The following is a 13,769-nucleotide window of genomic DNA, read 5'->3' as shown; positions in this document are numbered from 1 at the left end:
TCATTTTACCTTGTTATGAAAATTAATGTTTGTCAAAATTAAAACGCTTTAAATTTCTATGCAATAACTTATAACTAAATAAAAACTTTTAAGTGATAAAATATTTTACTATTATCAGGGTTGCCACTCTTTTTTTTTTAATTTCTTCCAGGTTTTTAAAAGTACACATTTTTGGGTCTATTTTTAGATTTAGTTAATTTATATATATGAAACTGTGTTAAATTTTATAGAAATATTGAAAAGATACTGTAAAGTTACTGTAAATGTGTTTTTAATAAAAAAATTGTTGATGATGACAAAAAATCTTATTTACATGATAGATTTTTTGTGTCAAATCGAAATTAAACTAATGAACATGTTACAATTATTAAAATTTCCAGGTTTTTTGATCAAAATTCCAGGTTTTTCCAGGCTATTTTTGCCTAAACTGTCAAATTTCAGGTTTTTCATGGTGTCAGGTAAAGTAGCAACCCTGCATTGTTGTAAAAACGTTTAAGAAATTCAACAAAAGTACTTTGTATGCTACATAAACACTTTTAAAACTAATACTTAAGTAAAATAAATTCAATTTTTAATGTCAAACCTTTATTTCATTTTTGTGATAGAAAAATGTTTCAAGCAATTAAAAATTACAATCTTATCAGAAATATAATTAATTTAATAAAAATTTTGAAAGCAAATTTTTGAAACAACTTTTTAGAATGTATATGGCTACTAACTGCTGGTTTTATTGTAAAACTTAATTCACCAGCATTTAAAATAAAACGTATATATATATTAAAGAAAAACACACATAAACACTAAAACATTTATCTACAAAAACTTTAAAAGACTAAACAAATTACCTAGAACATTAATATAACAAAAAGGTAAAAAAAGAATGAAAACACATCTTTTTCTGCACTACTTTCTTTGTACGGTTCATTTTGTATTTAAAAATGTACCTAGTATTAAATATTTAAACAAAAGTCTACAACACAAAAAGTGTAAATTTTCTAGTTTAAATATCTAATTGATTTACCTAGAATTGATAAAAATATCTAGGTTTCGCATCAATTAAACAAACTTAAACAAATTAAAAGTAATTAATCAACAGTTCAAAAGCTTCTAAAATGTATGATTTTTCAAAAAAAAATTAAAATAAAAGTCATAAATGTGCCTTTATATAAAATATACAAAATTTTGTGCCTGCCACAAAATTGAAAAGATCAAAACGTTTGCCTTAAGAACAAGAAAAACTAGGTTCAGAAAACTACAATTTGAAATTTTTTTTAGTGATGTTTTTATGGCAACATAAACGTAAGCACATTAAATTAATTGAAACAAATAAAGTATAAATTTATTTTCATTATCTTAATCTCGCACAATTTATCTAAATATTCCTTATTCAATAAGACTCTCTATTTCACAAAATAAACGAACTGAGCCATTAAACAATTTTTAAGGTCAAAACTGTATCTTTAAATTAAAAAAAAACAATCTCTTAAAACTTTCAATCTTTTTAAAACCTATATATATAAGAGTGTGTGAAAACTTAGAAATAAAAGGTATTGATATATTACAAAAACATATAACTTATTTAAATTGGAGCGAAAACTCAAAACATATCCTCTCAACTTTCCATTCACAAAACTCGTTTTACCGCCAAAACATCAAAAAAGTCCCTCAACAGAAAAAGAACTCGGACTGCTTGACCAGTTCCAAATCGAAATCTCCTCGCCTCGGAATCCTCTTCAGCAAGTCCCGCAACTTCGCTTCCGTTTCCTCGCAGTTCAGGGGATTTTCGTCGAGTTGAGTTTGGAAATCCTTCACCAGGTTCTCTAATATGGGTCTGTAAAATATAAAATTATCAACTAAATAAACAAATTTGTAAGTTTTTCTTAGTTTATCTAACTCTGAAATACATTTAACGTCAGTTTAATCAAACCTTTACTTTATATTTTGAACAAATTCTGACAAATTTTACTGTGTTTTATATGTTTAGCTTGATTTAATAAAGGCTTGCCGATAACTGTCCTGGATAATTTAAATATTTGAAAAGTAAGTCAACACTAGTCTATACTAGTTTTGTAGCTTATTTTACTAAGAACAAGTATTTATAAATTACAAAAACCAACTTTATCTATGAATTTTGGACATTAAAAAAATAAAATTTTATTGAACTTTAGAAAAATAACAAAAATTATAAAGTATATTAAAACTTAGTAATGCATAGTTTAATTTTTATATTTTAAAAACAAAACAAAAGCTACAATGCTATTTTTAAGAGTAGTAAAAAGCTAGAAGCAAGGCTAAAAAAGAATAAGCATTTCAAAATCAATAAAAAACAAGTTATTGAACAAAATTAGTTATATAGAATAAAAAAGTATTAGAACTGGATTAACTAAACCCTATTTAGGCCTAGAATAAAATTTTGTTCTGAGATTTTTTAAAATTCTAAAGAATAACCTGAGATTTTTTTAATAAACAAAACTACCCTGAGTTAGCTTGAGTTTAAAAAAAAATCTTAATATACTGAGACTTTCAAAAATGTTGAAATATCAATAATTTATAGCAACTATGTGAAAGGCGAATAAATAGTATCTTGATTATTATAACACTTTTTAAGGCCATAGGGGAGGTAAGCCATGTTTTATACAAGTTGATCTTATTTTATAGAGTTTTTTCTAAGCTTCAATATGCTTTTTATCATTTAAAAAAAATCGAATTATTTTTTGAGATATAACCAGTCAAATTCGGGCCGCGTAATAGGTTCCCTATGGGAAGGGAAAACTAAAACAGCAAATAAAGATATTTTATTTAAAATCTACCTCCTCCTACATTTTTCAAGCAATCTTCTTCAAACTTTCACATTCTAATCTTAATACAATAACAAAAAAAAAAGTTACTTTGGAATTAAAAAATTTTTTTGTAGAAATATTATTTTTTGAAATAAAAATTATATTTTTTAAAAATTATTTAAATTCATAAGTAACCTTTTTTTCCTTTAATATAAGGAACATTTCCTGAAAATTTGAAGAAAATTGCTTGAAAAATGAAGGAGATAGAGTTTTAGTGAATCTTAAAATTTCCGAGAAAATTGACCCCGAAAAAGTTGCGGTTCATACATTTGTATCGGAAACTTTTTACTAAAAATAAAATATCTCAAAAGTTAAATGATATTTTTGAGTTCTATAAAAACTGGCTTTTAGTTTGTATTTAAAGCTTTCATATAAAAGCCTAAGTTAATTTTTGTAAAAAAAATGTTTTACCCCCCCCCACTATGGCCTTAAGACATATAGATATAAATTTTTATATCACAAAAACAATGTGTATTGATAATCAAGTCAACTTTTTATGATTGTTATTTATTTTAAAGGAGGCCTAAGAGTATAAAAATGTTTAACTTTTTCAGTTAAAATATTTTAGCTACCTATTAAGTGTTAAACAAATAAAGCTATGCAGATCATAATGGCGTGATCTACATCACAAATATTTTACATCTATTTCACCTGTTATACAATTGAACGAATTGATCTCTGCAAATTTCATTCATCTGATCAACATCGCAAGCGTGAGTCCAGAAACAATCGTGAACCGCTGCAAATTCCAAACCTTGCCTGTAATAAATTATCAATTTTTAAAGTTAATATCATGTAAGAGTATTGATAGTGCATTTGTGCACAAAAATATATAATACAGTTTATTGCACTTTAATGGGAAACAATAAAATATAAAATAAAACAACGTACTTATTTCACTGTAAATTTCGCGGGAGAAACAGATAATAAAATAGATCAACTAACTTATTGCATTCTAATGCGGTCAGCATCATGTGAGTGGCGTCCAATGAATGCACAAAATTTGGCGGGAAAGCGTTTCTCTGCTTTCTCAAATCTGGCTTCTTGTCATCTGATCGAGATTTTATTACCATCCTGTTGGGAAAAGATTTCGTTTTCATGTACAGTTATAGATAAAAAAACTGTTTTGTAAGCTAACACACTTTTACAATCAGAGATAGTTTAATGTTATATATTTTGTAGTATTTTAAACAATTTTGTCAGCTTTTAAAGTATGAGTAAATGTTAAGATATCAAAGGCTTTTGTAAATTTAGGGTAAATATATCAAGGATTTTAAGTAAATGTCTACAAATAACAAGCAAAAGACAATGGGTTATAAATGAGAGAATAAAAGTGAAGATTTAAATAAGAGCTAGTAGGGTTTAAGTTTTAGTAAAGGGAAAGAACCCCTGTATAAAAGTTTTATCAAGGAAAAAGTAATAACTACCCGTTGAGATTTAAAACCTTAAAATGTTCATATATAGCATCTCTAGAAATCTTATTTCAATAGTTAATGGTCTTTTTTGACTATACAAAAATGTTTTTTTAATGTTACAAATCTCTTATTTGAAATAATTAATGGTTTTTGATTACATTTGATTGCAACTAAAAATTGTGAGCCTTGAATTTTTTTTAATTGTTTTTAGACTTAAATAATTAAATTACAAGTTATTAAATATAAATCAAACCTGGTGAGTTGACTGTCAATTCTCTTTTCTTTTTTATTTTCGTAATAATCCTGCTTGACATTCAAACCAAGCGGAGTTGTCCATTGTACAGTCTGCCCTCCTTTCGCCATCAAACCCGCCATTTCCTGGAACCATTTCTGTGTGGAAAAACATTAATTAAAATAAATTTAACACCTTCACCATCAAACCATTTCTGTGCGGTACAAAATTGGCTTGTTTTTTTTTGACACGGTTTGCGTTAATTGAAAATATAATAATTGTACTTTAAGATACTGTTGGTAACTATTAAAATTTACGTAAATTCATACAAATTAACAACTATAAAAATTGTTTTTGTAAAAATAAACATTTAGAATATTTATCTACTTATACTTCTGAATTTTACAACTTTAATCTTAAAATTAGAAGTGAAAACAACATCTAGCCCACAAAATAGGGTAGCTGTCTAAATTTCACGAGCGTACAAAATTGAACGAGGGGACAAAACGAATATACTTTTGCACGGTTGTTTTTATTTAATTTTTTTTTTAATTTAACTTATTTATTTTTTTAATTTATTATATTTTTACTATCACTGCTACGCTTAACCCTTACGCTCAATCCGTTATTTTTTTTTAATCATTTTTTTTTCTGTATTTTTTTTACTCTCGTGCAAAATTGACCCTTGATGCAAAATCGTCTTCGTGCAATTTTGTTCCCTCGTGCAATTTAGACCCGTTTCCCACAAAATATGTATGCTGAATATGTACATAAAATCTTTTATTTAGTATTACTAACATAAACTAACTTTAATTTCGCTAGCAGAAGTGAACATAACATCCAACCCGCGAAATATGAGGCTCACCACGTACATGCTTGCTTTCGAAGCGTGCTGTTGCGGAAACTTTTCCAAGTTTGACAACTGACGCAACACTTGCTCTGAACCACCGTATCTAAAAAGTTAGACATTACAACGTTGTCAAGTTTGAACTACAATGTTGTAATTCACCACTTAGCTGATGTTAATTAAGTTATACTAGTTGCAAAAACCACGTTTTAAGACTATGTCTTAGACCAGGGTTTTCCAAAGTGGCGATATTGTCTTTTTAGGGGCAATTTTGGCTATCAGTGGGCAATATGTAGAGATGAGTTGGTAAAATAAAAGAACAGTTAAAAAGAAAAATGCTGTAACTTAGTATAAGGAGAGATTATTTTCAATTATTATTTAAGGGTCGATTATGAAAATGATTCCGAAATACCCAGGATTAGACTATAAGTTTCTAAACTCTTTTTTATATATCGCATAAGTTCATAAATTAATTACCCTTTTACTTTTAGCTCCCTTTCTAGTTATAGCCTTGTGTAACACCCACTCCAATGAACATTTAGGTCTTATCTTGTGGGTAAAATATTAAAATGCAAGCTTTAATTAGTAAAATAATAAGCTAAAAAGTAAATCTTTATCAGTGCAAAAAAATTATAAGTTACTTTCTGCCTCACTAAAATTACTATAAATGGGAAAATATCACCCCTTTTAGGAACACTGTTATAAAAACACAATGATTTTTTCAAATCACCTGGTAACGCCGTATACTGTCGTTATGACTACTCACCTAGTGACGCCATACACTGTTGTCATGACTACTCACCTAGTGACGCCATACACTGTTGTCATGACTACTCATATAGAAACGCCATACACTGTCGTCATGACTACTCACCTAGTAACGCCATACACTGTGGTCATGACTACTCACCTAGTGAATCCATACACTGTCGTCATGACTACTCATATAGTAACGCCATACACTGTTGTCATGACCACTCACCTAGTGACGCCATACACTGTTGTCATGACTACTCACCTAGTGAATCCATACACTGTCGTCATGACTACTCATATAGTAACGCCATACACTGTTGTCATGACCACTCACCTAGTGAATCCATCATGGTTGCCACTGATCAAACTGAGAAAAATTTCCTGACTTTTTCCTGACTTTTTACAAAAATTTTGACTTTTCTAAATAAAACTCTTAAATTAAACTTATACTAAAATACATAACCTAAAACTTGAAACTATATAAAGCTTTCAATCTATTTTTTTAATAAATAATAAGTTTTAATATAGGTCAAAAACAACAGTTTTTTGCTGAATTCTATCATCAAACTTCCAGTACATCACTTAAACCATCTGTGTATGATTGATGTTTGTAATAAACAGCTCTATCAGCAAAATACTTGTATTATTACCTTATAAACACAGCTTGTCTGAAAAAAGACACAATTTTTTAGCATTTCCTAGCATAAATGTATCAAGATAAACAAACGTCATATAAGGAACTTTTAACAACTTTTTCCTTAAAACAGTAACAAACTTTTACAGTTAAAACATTAAAACAATAAAGAACTAAATCAAATACTTTTTTTTTAAATGTATGTACTAAAATTTATTTTCTCCGTTTTTTATTAGCACTTCAACCTCTTCATCTAATTAAGATATGGTTTCCTTCATCTGGTCTTAATTCCGCTTCAGTATACACATTAACTTGTTACATAAAATACTAAACTAACTGCTTAGTTATAAATAACTCAATTATTTAAACAAAAAACACTTTGATTCTAAAATTATGCTAGATAAACTTTTGCTTATATATCACAGTTTCACTATGGAAGTGTCCTTGCTATAGATCATCAATACTAAAAAGCTTACAAAATCTGCTTGTTCAAGTAGGGTACTTGTTCAATATGTTAATAGAAAATTTTTGCTGTTTTCTAAAGGATATTTTACTAATTTATACCAGATGAAGGCATTGGAAATAATACTAAATATTTTTGTAAATTTCTAGGAAAGTTTTAAAATTTATTTCTGACTTTAAAGGACTTTTAATTAATTTTTACCATTTTAAGGCTTTGGAAAACAAGGTATTTTGTAAATTCAAACTGACAAAATCTGACTTTTTTTTAATTTTATGAAATTTCCAGACTTGTCCTGACTTTTTTTCAAAACCCCACATTTTTTCCTGACTTTTGTCATTTTTTTTATTTTTTCCTGACTTTTCCTGATTTCCTGACCGAGTGGCAACCCTGATCCATACACTATGGTCATGACTACTCACCTAGTAACTCCATACACTGTCGTCATGACTACTCACCTAGTAACGCCATACAATGTGGTCATGACTACTCACATAGTAACCCCATACAATGTGGTCACGACTACTCACCTAGTAACGCCATACACTGTTGTCATGACGGTCTGCTTGACAACCTTCCTGGTGACGAAACCTTCCAGCACCTGAGCGATGTGGATTCCGTCTTCTGCATCTTGTTGCCTGAACCGCTCCACGTTCTCGGCCACTCGCGAGTAGATGTCCTGCGGCTTGTCCGCTGGAGATAAGTTGACCTGTGTTTGATATCATTTATTTATGAACACATATATCTGTTTTAACTTTTACTTATTCATTAGTAGTTAATATTATATGTCTTATGACCTGATGGTTAGAATAAAAGCAATATTTGTTAAAAAACTTTAGGCATATACTTATTTATTTTAATGTTAACTACTTCACTATAATATCTAACATATGGATACTTGTGCAAAATCACTACTACCTTGACTAACCGATGTGGCTGAAATTAGCTAAAATTTTTAAATTATACACAAAAAGTTAAATATTGAATAAAGTAAGGTTTAATCAATAACAAATAACTTAAAATGTTTTTATTTTGATAAGATATCAAAACTGACCTGCTTAGCGCCTTCAGTATCTCTGCCCATTGCGGCGTAATGCTGCAACCCGTTGCAGCTTCCGTCCTGGTAGATGGCCAGATCCGATTGGAAGTTCTCCACGCCGCCTTCAAATTTTAACGCTTCGCTGATTTCCATGCAAGCGCTCAACAGTTGCCATGGTGAGTCAAACTGCTGCCACCAAGTGTGCGTTGACGGGGATTCGGCTGATTTGAGGATATCATCCATAATCTGAATGAAATTAAAATTGATTTTATTATTTACTATGTATTGTTATTATACATAATTAGTGGTTGTTTTATTATAGTTATTTGTTTGCCTTGATGGGGATTTGGATGATTTCAGAATATTTTTCATAAGTTATTTTATTGTTATAATTACTTTTATTATTTGTGGCAGTGATTGTTTTAGATTTTTTTTAATTTAATGCCACAAACTGTGCGTTGATGGGGACTCTTTAAGATATTATCCATTCCCTAAATGTAAATAACTATTATTTATTTTATAATTTAATAACTTTTTTTTAATACGCTGTCACCAAGTGGTCAAATCTGATGAATGAACAAAAAAGAAATATTCTTTGATTTAGATGAAAATTGTATAATATTCAAAATTTGCTGGCAGTACTATTTTAATACGTTAACAAAACTAACCTGTTTCAAGTTCGTTTACAAAAAAAGTCAAATTATTTATACCATAAATATATCAAATATAGTTTATAATTTAAATTTATCACAAACGTTATTAGCATATTCCAGTCTAATATGGTTGCTTTCAACAGACAAAAAAATATATAAAATCATTATAATTAAAAACTAATTCTGCAAGCTCAAGTACTGTCTAGTTGCTTTTAATCATTACAATAATATAAAAATTAAATAATAAATAAACAAACCTCATCAGCATACTTCAATCTCGCCTGGTTGCTTTCCCGCTTTTTAATATCCGTAAGATTCACCACGTGAATTTTCAGCCAATCAAAACCGCGCTTTCCCAACTTCCTTTTCTCCTTGAACTTGAACAATGCCCTGCTCTCGTCTCCGCCTTGTGGTTAGAAAAAAATATATATGTTGAGACATAAAGAAGACTTTGTGAATAATAAACTAAGGTAAAGAATCAGTAAACATTATATTATAATCTCTTGGCAGGCTAAAAAAAAAATTTTAATATTTTTTTAAATCTGTTTTGGATTAACTGAAACTTCTAAATTGAACTGGCTATTTAATTAACCTGCTTTTATAATAAACATTTTTGATTTTTTCAATAAGCTTTTTGAAATATAGCAGCATAAAGTAAAAATAATAAATAATTTATCATTATAACTTGAAATTAATTACTTTATTTTTATATATAAACACAAAGTAAAACAATTAATAACAGATCATTATAACTTGAAAGGGGTGAGGTAGGAAAAACAACTAACTTAAAGTTAACTATTACCTTATAGTCGAACAAATATATCAAACAAACTCTCACCCATGTAATTGAAATGCGGGGGCACGGGATACGCCCTGCCCCTGAAATCAAGTGAGTGGGGGAGATAAAGCGTCTGATCCTGGTACATGTGAGCTATTGAGAATTTGAACAGCGAGTTGCAGTGTAGAGAGTGCATCTCGGCTTCCTCCTTGCGACGTTTCCTGCGTTCCTCGTTGATCCGCCATCTGTTATTGATAACATTTTAGAGAGAATTATAGGTAAATATTACAACTTAGTATAAAATATAATGTCATCAGCTGGTCTGAAAACTTGCAAAACTAATATTTAAAATAGTAAGTCTTAAAAAGTGTGCTGCCATTGTTTGGATGATTTATCATGTTTTAAGGTAACTATAATGCGTGATTTATAAATGTTTAGTTTATTTACAAATTTTAAATAAAGTATCTTATCAACTGTGCTCAGTTGAGTTCTTGTGATATAACTTTGTAGTTAAACAAACTTTGACAATATGAATTAATAGTAAAATAACTATTTTAGGGCAAAATTTTGAAATTTAGATACATTTACCAATAGTATACTCTTGGTGGGCTTATAACTAAAGTTAAACGTTTTATACCATAAATTAGTGTCAAACCTCTCTTTATTGGACTCCTGTACAAACGAAACCACGTGGTCGGGTTTTGGCGGGGGAATTGCTAATTTTGTGTTTCCCCCATTTCGAAATATGTCCAGCTGAATGTCGAATATTTTCTTGTTCAGTTGCCAAGCCACTCCGCTAATTACGTTCATAGCATCACATACCTATTAGAGAATATCAACAGTGAAAATAATATTATGTTTAAGTTTCTCAAATCTTTTATTTGTGATTTTTTGTTTTTATCAATACTTTTGTCAAACTTTATAAAAGACCTATAACAAGACATTATTTATTTTTTTCAAGTAACCATATAATAAACCTTAGTGACGTCACTTTGTTGCTTGGCAGCCACGGGCGGCGGCATCCTGACGAATTTGGTGGGAAAGTGCAAAAATCCCCCGCCCTGAGAACTCCAAGGCTCGGATGTCCACGGAACACAAGGCGTTGTCATTGGTAACTGAAATGTTAAGATAGTTTTATTAAATTAAACAATTTAAAAAGTAAAAAACAAACAAGTTGAATGTTATGATTATATTACTGTGATATTAATAATTGAAAAAAGTAATTTTTCAATTATTGTACGTGAAGTTATTATTTAAAATTACTTGAAATATTCAAGTAATTCAAATGTTAGAATTTAAAGTGAGCAAAAATATAAATAAATACTGAAAAAAATTAAGCATTAGTGTTAATGTTTAAACAATAAATTAAAACTATAGTAATATCAAATAAAAATTACTAATTCGGAAAAATAGTATTCAGAACTATATAATAGCATAAAATGGAAATTTTTATAAATATGTAGTAAATTTTTTGGTATCATACCATTTGAGTGTTTTTATAAAAGAAAATATTTATTTTTGTTGTAAGAGTTATACAGCATTGAAGAGTAAAAAATTAGAAAAGTTTTTTAAGTATAATATATTTTTTTATATATATTTTTCTAACACAGGGCGTAGTCATTGTTAACTGAAATGATGAGGATTTAAAAGAAAATTTTTAATGATCGCTCTTAAATTAAAAGCAACAATTAAAGTTATATAGAATTAGAACACTTGTAGTTGTAATAATATAAAAAAAAACTTCATAGGAATATTTCTTTATCTTACTTTTGAAATACTTGCTTATTTGCTATAACATCTTCGATGTACACAGGGTTTAATGATTAGTAAGTAAGATTAAAACTACAAGTTACAATATTTAAAGATAGCTGAAAATTAAATATATTAAAAATTTATGAAAACTATTAGCGTGTATAAGAAATACAAACTATAGAACAAAAACTATTATATAAAAATGTTTAATTAAAATTAGAAAAATGTATTACTCTTTAAATAAAAAATGTTTAACAAAAACATTAGATGTTATAAATACTGCTAGACTGTCTTTTTAAAACAACTTCTCAAAAGATCAACTTCCAAGAATAAATAAAACCACTGTTTAAAACTAACCGTTACAAATACAAAACAAAACACTGTAATAATCTTATTCTATAAATACTAATATATTGCTTTCAATTTGTAAATGTGTTTGAGCGCGCTTTCAACACTTTAGTTTATGTTGCGTCACTAATGACTTCCAAGTTCCAAATACAAAACTTGAAACATTCTGTTAACGGTATGATTATATCTTGATATTTTTCAACTTTTAACTGAAAACAACTTTAAAATGATTTATTTTATATGTGTAGTTACATTGCATAATTAGTATATAACTTTATAACAACTTTAAAACACAGTAATTAGTATTAAAATATAGTATATAAATATTTTATTAAAATACTATGAAGTTGTTATGCAAATTTTTAATAGTAAAAAATTAAAATATTTATTTAGTTATTTACTCAAAAATTACACAAACTGGTCTTAAGCTTTATGCAAAAAATACGTTTGTTACATTTTTAATGTTTAACTTATTTTTGTCTTTTGAACCTATTTAAACATAATTGGTTTTCCAGCTACTTAGAAAATAATTACCTAAGGGTTTTCATACTTCTTATTACCAAATTTTATTACAAACAAAACTCGAAAGAATGTCTCATATAAAACAAATAAAACACGTATTTAAAGTACTCTAAAACATTATACAGTTAAAATAAAATTATACATCAATATCTACTTACACATTCATACAAGCATTAAGTACATGTTTTACTTGTTAATCTTTTTCTCGGGTAAAGCTGATTGGCAAACTAGACTGTAAGCAAAAAATTAAACGGTTTAACATATACCGTTGCAAAAAAGATGACGACCTTTATTTTCATATAGTTGAATATCTAAGTTAATTTATTATTAAGATAAATCTTATAGATAAACAGTAACGAAGGCTTTAAAAAATAAGTTAAGCTATACATAAACCGTTGTGACAAATTAAAATTATGATCTAAGACAAATTAGAAATGGGCAACTATATATTATAAAAAGTTTTTAACTTGAGACATACTTAAGCGGAGGTTTATATATTTTTTTTATATGTTACGTCAGTAATTTCTTCAAAACACGGGAGGTTTATTGAAAAGACTCAATATTATACATAAATTTATAACACTAAAAAACGGTCTTTTATCGCAACGTTTTAATAATTAACATTTTTCCAAGTAACACAACAAAGTATAAAAACTAATTTTAAAAACAAAGTTATTTAACACAAAACACATTAAACACTTTTTATTAATTTTGTTTTTACTCATCAAACTTTCAGCAAATGAGAAGAAAATAATCATATTAATAGCCAGTTTCACAAAAACCGTTGCAAAAGCAGAAGACAGCGACTTGCTGTTCAATTGGGCATAACAAATAAAAAAATTAAATACTTTACTACATAAAAGTATTTGAACGCTGCTTAATAGTTTTACTGTTCGTCAGTAGTAACTCCACAATGCAGGAAATATAAATTAAGCACATTGCGTTTTTAGTTAAGCAAAAAAAATACCTTTTCATTTTACAAAACTGACTTTTTCAACAAAAATGAAGAGAAAAAACTTGAACACTTTATTTTTAATACAGCATGTAATTAAAAAAATGAAAAACATATAAATTTAAAAAACATATAGTTTATATGATTTCTTAAAAAAATTATAAACTCTACATCCACTTTTTAACAGTTAAATCAATGAAGAAAATATAAGCATAAACTTTTTTAAAACAATTATCATTTAAATACCAAATGGTTTTACTAAAACTTTTTAAATTAAATAAAAAGTAGCCACTTGTCTAAACTTGACGTAAACAATACACTAATTCTATATAAAGCTAATTAATAAAGAAAACTAACCGAATTCATTCAGCGACATTTAAGTTATTAATTGTCGCAATTTGACATAAACTTTTTATCAAATAGTTTAAAAAATGCAAAAATCAAGATAATACTTGCTTAGGTATCAATTGTCTTTACTTTACGTAAATAACAAACAGAAAATTTCAATTATATAATTCAACCAGTCAATTTGGAACAGAAG

At 27.8% G+C, this 13,769-nt stretch overlaps 1 protein-coding gene across 4 annotated transcripts in view; it reads right to left on the bottom strand.

Moving 5' to 3' along the window:
• Window positions 1-717: 717 nt before the first annotated feature.
• The window catches only part of LOC145840805 (DNA-directed RNA polymerase, mitochondrial-like), a 28,349-nt gene continuing 15,297 nt past the window's right edge, over window positions 718-13,769 (bottom strand). For all 4 annotated transcript variants that reach the window (XM_082948178.1, XM_082948253.1, XM_082948326.1 and 1 more), the window contains 11 exons: window positions 10,632-10,769; window positions 10,310-10,476; window positions 9,715-9,899; window positions 9,134-9,282; window positions 8,239-8,469; window positions 7,715-7,893; window positions 5,296-5,440; window positions 4,509-4,645; window positions 3,786-3,914; window positions 3,492-3,599; window positions 718-1,831 (listed from right to left, as the gene is read on the bottom strand). In XM_082948178.1, the coding sequence (XP_082804304.1) occupies window positions 1,666-1,831; window positions 3,492-3,599; window positions 3,786-3,914; window positions 4,509-4,645; window positions 5,296-5,440; window positions 7,715-7,893; window positions 8,239-8,469; window positions 9,134-9,282; window positions 9,715-9,899; window positions 10,310-10,476; window positions 10,632-10,769 (1,734 nt within the window). In that variant the 3' untranslated portion in view covers window positions 718-1,665. The remainder of the gene's footprint in view (window positions 1,832-3,491; window positions 3,600-3,785; window positions 3,915-4,508; window positions 4,646-5,295; window positions 5,441-7,714; window positions 7,894-8,238; window positions 8,470-9,133; window positions 9,283-9,714; window positions 9,900-10,309; window positions 10,477-10,631; window positions 10,770-13,769) is intronic.

The sequence above is a fragment of the Thalia democratica genome, chromosome 1, assembly GCF_965202585.1.
Source record: "Thalia democratica chromosome 1, ktThaDemo2.hap1.1, whole genome shotgun sequence".
Classification (NCBI taxonomy): Eukaryota; Metazoa; Chordata; class Thaliacea; order Salpida; family Salpidae; genus Thalia; species Thalia democratica.
This window is presented reverse-complemented; position numbering and strand designations above follow the sequence as displayed.